We start from the raw sequence: 6,709 nt of genomic DNA on the forward strand, positions 1-6,709 counted from the left end.
GGGGGGGGGGGGGGGCGAGATCGCTGTCACACCGGTACCCACCCCTAGTCTGAGGTGAACATATGAGGCTTATATAACATAAAAAACAAGGTTAGTAGTCAAGTTTTCAGCTTTTCATGGCATGATTTATCCAATGAATCTCTTCCTTTGATTTGATACCACTGTTCTGAATAATGTAAGGGAATTGTTTTTGTACTGAAATTATGGTGTGTTGAAGAAATGCAGGAAGCTTATTGGTTGTTTTCTATCATGTGACTACAAAGAAGCTCTCTGATTGGTTTATCAGCAGTATGTGCCCCTGGAATGTTTTTTTTTATAGGTCTGCAATAGCAAAACCTATATTCGTTTTCTTGGGATTTTTTTTTCTAAATCGGAAAAAAATGAGTGGGGAAATCCGAGAAGCAACAAATTAAATTGGTGTGGCCTAACGACAGGAAATTCCAGTTCACTGACGCTTGATTGATCTCATTGAACTTCTTGGTAATAAGGCATACATGTACGAGGGGCATTCAATAAGTAATCCACCTGACCCACTTCCAGTTGTCTGATCTAAATAAGATTTTGCATGTGTAATGAGTCATATCTCTATGGGTTATGTTGCAAAAAACAGCTCTGAACTAATTGCGGTTACTGATTTACTGGTGTTTGAACTGAGTCAGGTGTGAAATGGACCAGGTGTGAAATGGAGCAAGTTGAGTGTCGCGCAGTGATCCGGTTTCTGTATTTGAAAGGACGCACACCAAAGGGGACTTTTGATGAAATGAAAAAAACTTATGGTGATGATGCCCCATCATATGGCCTTGTAAAACGCTGGCATCTTGAATTCAAACAAGGCCGGAAGTCTCTGGAAACAGCTCCCAGACCTGGTCGTCCCTCTTCTGCCATTAATGAGGCATCTGTCGGAGGACCAACCTGGGATGTCCTACAAGAACGGTGTCCAGAGCTACATCAAATGATGGGAGAAATGCAAAACTCTGGGTGGTTCCTATGAAGAGAAAGACTAATAACTGTGCCAAGTTTCATTAATCTCCTGCTATGGGAAATGGGTCAGGTGAATTACTTATTGCATGCCCCTCGTATGTTTAATCTTTAATAAACCAATATGTAAGGTTTAACTTCCTACAGTATAATGGCATGAAGTAGTGTTAGTAACTAGTTTTGTTGATATGATATTGTTTGCTTGTATGCTACATCTCCCTCTAATAAACATTGGAATGGAACTTTCCTTTCTTTTCAGGGCATGAAGGTGGAGATTATCGAAGGTGCAAGTCATTTTGTCCAGCAGGACGTACCAGACACGGGCAACCAACTCATGACCGACTTCCTCTCAAAGCTCATAATGTAGAGGGAGCTTTCTGTATACATACTGTACTCTAGCAATGTTTTTCCTGTTTGCCTACCTACTCTGGAAAAACCTGCCGACCCTAGACTGTTTTTGGGGTGGGCAGTGGAGTCACATAGCTTCTAGTATTTTTATTCAGCCTGCTTAGCTTCCTATACACCTTTCTCACGCGGCGACCATGATAGATCTAAAACGAGTTCAATGTGGCAAACAAAAGGCTGTCCATCATAATTAGCAGTTCGACCAATGGTAGCCTGCCAGTTAGGAAATCGACCAAGAAGTGAATGGCTGCAAATTCGTTAAAAATTTGCATTATTATGTTTTTATTTTGCATCTCTTAATGGACTATGGGGTCAGTCTACACTACTCTAAATTGCTACATTTTTCGGTGCATAACACTTGTTGTAATATTTACTATTCCATTTTATATCATGAAAATTTGTGTGGTTTGGGGGAAAACTAAATGGGACCTGATTTTAGAAAAAAGCTTTGTCTGTTTGCCTCATTGACCTCTTCTTGGATCTATCATGGCTGCCGCGTGAGAAAGGTGTATTGAAGTAAAAACACTGCTTGTCATATCTAATAAAGTTTGACATTGGAAGACAAGTGTCCTGATGCATTTTAGTTTACTTTGTTTAACTCTATTGTAATATGTATCACCAGAGTTTTGGCCAGCCTAAAAAAATCACAAGAAAATAGAAGACAATCCCTTCCTGCCGACCCTAATTTTTTTCTGAACTGAAGCAGGAAAACAACATTTTTTTTCTTAAGCCTTATATAACATAGGGTGATGTTGAGAATATAGCTTGAGATGTGGATAGAACATAGTAAAGTTGAGATAAATTTTGCCATCTGTGACTAGTTCATAATATTGGTGATCAGTACACTACTTGATCTAATATTTCCTTATAGTAACCTTATTCAATATGGATATTTATATAATCATCTTACCATTTGTGATAAAATAATAGTTTGTTAACTTGATCACGGTTGGCCAATATACATGTACAAGCTTCTGGCCCCCTTAACACAGTTGTATTATTATTAATTCCTTTGCTAATTGTAATTATTATCACGTATGATAAAAAGGAGACAGTGAACTGAGTGAAGGAAGTCCAACATTATGTTCTAGCTTAGAGTTTATTGGAAGCTCTTGCAAGGATACATAATACATGTATTACTAAAGCATTGCAAATGCATAAAGGATAATACTACTACTTAAGTAGTGCTCATGGCATAAAAGTCTTTCTATAAACATTGCTGCAAAAACTCCTAAGGAGAATTGTCTAAGTATAGGTCTGCTGGCTATGACATTTTTCATCACAAGACATTCCATTTCAAAAGGTTCATATCAGAACAGGTAAAGAAACGTGACGGGAACGGGTTTTCTGCGCGTGGAGAATTTGCGCGTGCCCGTGAAAAATTTGCGCGTGAAAAAATAGTTCCTGAAATATGTCAGAAAATGTGCAGCAAGGAATTCTAAGGCAGAAAAATTTGATCCTATGATATAATTTCCCATATGTAACCAGAATTTTTGGTTTGAAGAAATCCTGATTTTTAGATCCCTTGGGAATAGGTTCATTTGCATATTTTGAACAATCCAAAATCCCATTAATTTCACAGAAATAAATGGAAAAATTACTTGTATGAGGTTTTATGTTGTAAAATGTTACAATTTGAGGTTTTTCTCCATTCTAGAAGCTTCATTTCATCTTTTTTGAAGCAAATTGTTTCACGCGCAGATTTCAAACTTTTTTGCGCGTGAAAACCTAACATTTGAAAATCACTTGAAAATCAATCAGATCGAGATTTTGTACCCTAGAATGCAACAATACAATACTTAATTCCATTCTGTGCCATCTTGTTTGAACTTTTTAAGTTTAAAACTGCAAAAACTTTTTGAATCCCTTGGGAATCAGCTAATTTGCATATTGTCACGCGCAAGTTTTCACGCGCACATTTTTCACGCGCACAAAACCCCAACCCAACGTGACATTTAATTATTATTTTGAGAAATTATACAAACATGTAAGACATGTCCAAGAAATGGAAGCTACCAATCGCAAATACATTCAATCCATGTTTAAACTCCTACTTCTTTGTCAAAATGAAGACAATCTCTTAAATGCCTTTTTTAGTTGATGAAGTAGAATGATAATGTTTCTCTCAGACATTTACAGTGCTTCCTACATACCATTTGAATTGAAATATAACAGCAAGTTTGAATGTTGTTTTGTTGTCCTTTCTTGAGTGTTCACAATCCATCAAGGTTATATCTAACTACAGAATCTTTCTATTATAGCTATTTAGCTTTTCTACTGGCGTAGAGAAAAACAACAGTGTCATTAACAAGAAAGGTTGTATAGTCAGGGGCTTATATGGTAGTGGGTTGTTATCCACAGTACTAACATCTAGTGTACATCATTAGAAAACAGAGCCCATTTGCCTCCTTCTACTTCTTTTACCTCCCCAACCAAACTACTTGTAAGGTACAAGTAACCCATTTTTACACCTATGTGGAGTCTATTGACAGGAATCTAACCCTTGACTTCTTGATCCCGTGTCCCCTATCCTAGCCAGTTGGCCATTCAACACTTTGTACACCAATGATATAATAATGTACATTTAAAAAAACAAACAAGAGAAGTCTGTATATCAATACTAAAATACTAGTCACTATAAACATCTAGGCATCATTATTACATTACCATTGTACATAGCATTAACAATTTAACATCATTATCAACCATCATTATCTACATGTGTATACAATGCAAGCAATTTCTTCAATTCCTAGTCATCCAAACTAGCATTTTTCTAAATAAAGTAATATTCCGAAATACCATGTACATTCCCGATATATTTCATCCATTAATGTCCTGTGTACTTCGTAACTCTTGCAGTAATGTTGACTACAGTACATTTTGTTTAGAGATGTTACAATTGATCCTAATAAGCAATGTCACATACAATACACATGACACACAGTGAAAATTTTCATAACAGACTTTAGGTACTTGAAGAGTGCTTAACACAATTGTCATTTCTTCTTAATATCTAGGGGTGTTTCTGGTGCATACTTTCTGAAAAGGATGTTCGTTTCATTTCCAATCACCTGTCCCCCTTGGTTTTGTGGAAATAACAATGCCACTCCGCTTCGCCTCTGTTGTTGCACGTCTTGTTACAAATCTGGCACAGGAACTTGAAAATCCGATTCTTCTTCACGACCGTGACATGCTGCGAGAACATATGAGTAAAGAAATCCCGTTTCTCGCTAAACTGTAGGTGCTTACACCTTGAGAGCATGCAACAGTGGGGGTCCGTGAGCATGTGCTTGTGGTACGACTGCAAGTGGTTGTAGGTCCCGTCCACGGTGATGTTCATCCCGCAAAACTTGCAAGTGACCGCCAGGTTGGACGCAAACGGTATCATGTACAAGCGATGGATCAGTCCAGAATCTTTGCTGAAGTCTAAGACAGGAGTTGTAGGGAGTTCTGGTGGTCGTTCGTTCTGCCAGTGCCATGCTAGGTGGTCGTGTGCCTCTGACGATGTGAATAGTGGCACCTAAATGGACATATAATAAGGCAACACGTCAATATTATAATAATAATCTTTATTGCAAGTTCATGCCCGAGGGCTAATTGCAGACAAAGTAAAGTAGTGGTATACATAATTGTAAACTTTACAAAGAAGAAAAATGAGATCTGTAGATAAACACTCTTAAAGTAGCCAAAACAACCAAAATGAACAGACTCGAATCATGTAGCAGCTCATACTATTATGTATTGTGAACTATTATGTAAAATTGTGTATATGAAACTTGTTTGACTCATTACTAGTAGGACTTTATATGATGTATATATTATAGATAAATTAAACATTACCTAACCAACAACTGTATATACTTTGACCCTTGCCTCTTCCCTCATGACCTCAATGATAAGTGGCCTGCAGGCCGATTTGAGCTTTCATGAAAAAAACAAATGTTCAAACAAACAAAACAAACCTTTGTGCTCTCGACCGTCTCATAGCTGCATATGGTGCATCGGAACTGAGGCCTCCCGCCGCCCGCCGAGCCGCCGTGACTTGGCGGCCGGCCCTGGGAGTACTTCTGACTCGCCGCGCCAATCTTCACGGCCGGTTTCATGTGCCAGTAGAAGTGCCACTCCAAGTCTGTCCTGTCCTGAAACTGCATGGTACAGATGTTGCACTTCCAGTATCTCTCCTTCACCACTAAATCACTGTGTGCCTCGAACATGTGGCGGAGAAGCTTGTCTTTGGTTGAGAAGGATAGCTTCGCACAGTCCGCGACGCCACACTTCCGGGTCTTGTGTTCCAAGTGCATCTTGGTGACGTGCCACGATCGCGGACCGGGTAGGGAGAACCTTACGCCACATAAACCACAGCTGTGCGGCTTGTCGTCGTCTTCCGTTTGGAATGTTCCAATGTACAAGTCTTTCAGTTGCACCAGGTCGTCATCGCAGGTTATAAAGGAGGTTTTTCCCCTCAGCTCTTCAGGGACTTGGAACTTGAAGGAGATGCGATCCGTCCTCGTCGAGTCCTTGTTTCCGAGGTAACCCTGGTGGAAGTGGATGTAGAAGTGTCGCTCGGCCTCCGAGAGCGGCATGAGCGCGTACTGTCGCGGTCTGGTACTCTGCATGTAACAGATCTTACAGTAGTATATGGCGTCTTTACACTGGTGTGCATCCAGAACCATCTTGGATTGAAACGTTTCTGAGCAGAGCTTGCACGTCAGGTTTTCCTCTTCCTTATTACTGTTTTCTTCTTCTTCATAGTCTTCATAGTCATCATCTTCTTCATAATCTTCATTCTCTTGCTCGACTGCTGAGCTACAAGAGGTGTTAGCGTTTTCCTGTTTCTGCCTCTTGCTGTTCGCGACGGATCCTTGATGACCTCGCTTGACCTGTCCGCTTCCCGTCGCGCCCACGGGCACGATGTGCGACGACGAAACCGTCCAAATCTTCACGGGGTCCGCGCGTTTTATCTTTGAACGGGCAGCTCGTTTTTCGTCATCGGATGAAGCGGTTTCCTCAGACTCTACGTCGTAGTCTGGATCATCAGATGGCTCTTCCTCCTCCTCATCTCCCTCCCCTAGAAGGGCAGCCTCAAACTCACTGTCCGAGTCCGACATATTTGTAAGGAAATATCACAAACCTTTAAGGTTATGTACAGCCTCAAGACACCACAGGGGGCAATGGTTGCTCTGAAAAGACACCAGAAAATTTTTTTACATTCAATTGAAGTCTTGTACATCAGCTATTGAGGCAAATTCAGAAATGTGTGCCTCATATGTGTAGAATAAAAGAATGGGCTATTCCAAAAAATAAAGGGGAATGGGGGGAGCAG

The 6,709-nt window shown here is 40.1% G+C and overlaps 2 protein-coding genes across 3 annotated transcripts in view; one reads left to right on the plus strand and one right to left on the minus strand.

The window, feature by feature from the left end:
• LOC118418305 (epoxide hydrolase 4-like) overlaps nt 1-1,288 on the plus strand; it is a gene marked incomplete at its 3' end in the record, with an annotated part of 5,933 nt that extends 4,645 nt beyond the window's left edge. Inside the window, 1 exon segment of the mRNA XM_035824163.1 lies at nt 1,238-1,288. Within this exon segment, the coding sequence (XP_035680056.1) occupies nt 1,238-1,288 (51 nt within the window).
• A 1,175-nt stretch (nt 1,289-2,463) lies between these two features.
• The window catches only part of LOC118418301 (zinc finger protein 227-like), a 10,097-nt gene continuing 5,851 nt past the window's right edge, over nt 2,464-6,709 (minus strand). For both annotated transcript variants that reach the window (XM_035824158.1, XM_035824159.1), the window contains 2 exons: nt 5,349-6,566; nt 2,464-4,906 (listed from right to left, as the gene is read on the minus strand). In XM_035824158.1, the coding sequence (XP_035680051.1) occupies nt 4,454-4,906; nt 5,349-6,494 (1,599 nt within the window). In that variant the 5' untranslated portion in view covers nt 6,495-6,566 and the 3' untranslated portion in view covers nt 2,464-4,453. The remainder of the gene's footprint in view (nt 4,907-5,348; nt 6,567-6,709) is intronic.

Source organism: Branchiostoma floridae, chromosome 6, assembly GCF_000003815.2.
Source record: "Branchiostoma floridae strain S238N-H82 chromosome 6, Bfl_VNyyK, whole genome shotgun sequence".
NCBI lineage: Eukaryota > Metazoa > Chordata > Leptocardii > Amphioxiformes > Branchiostomatidae > Branchiostoma > Branchiostoma floridae.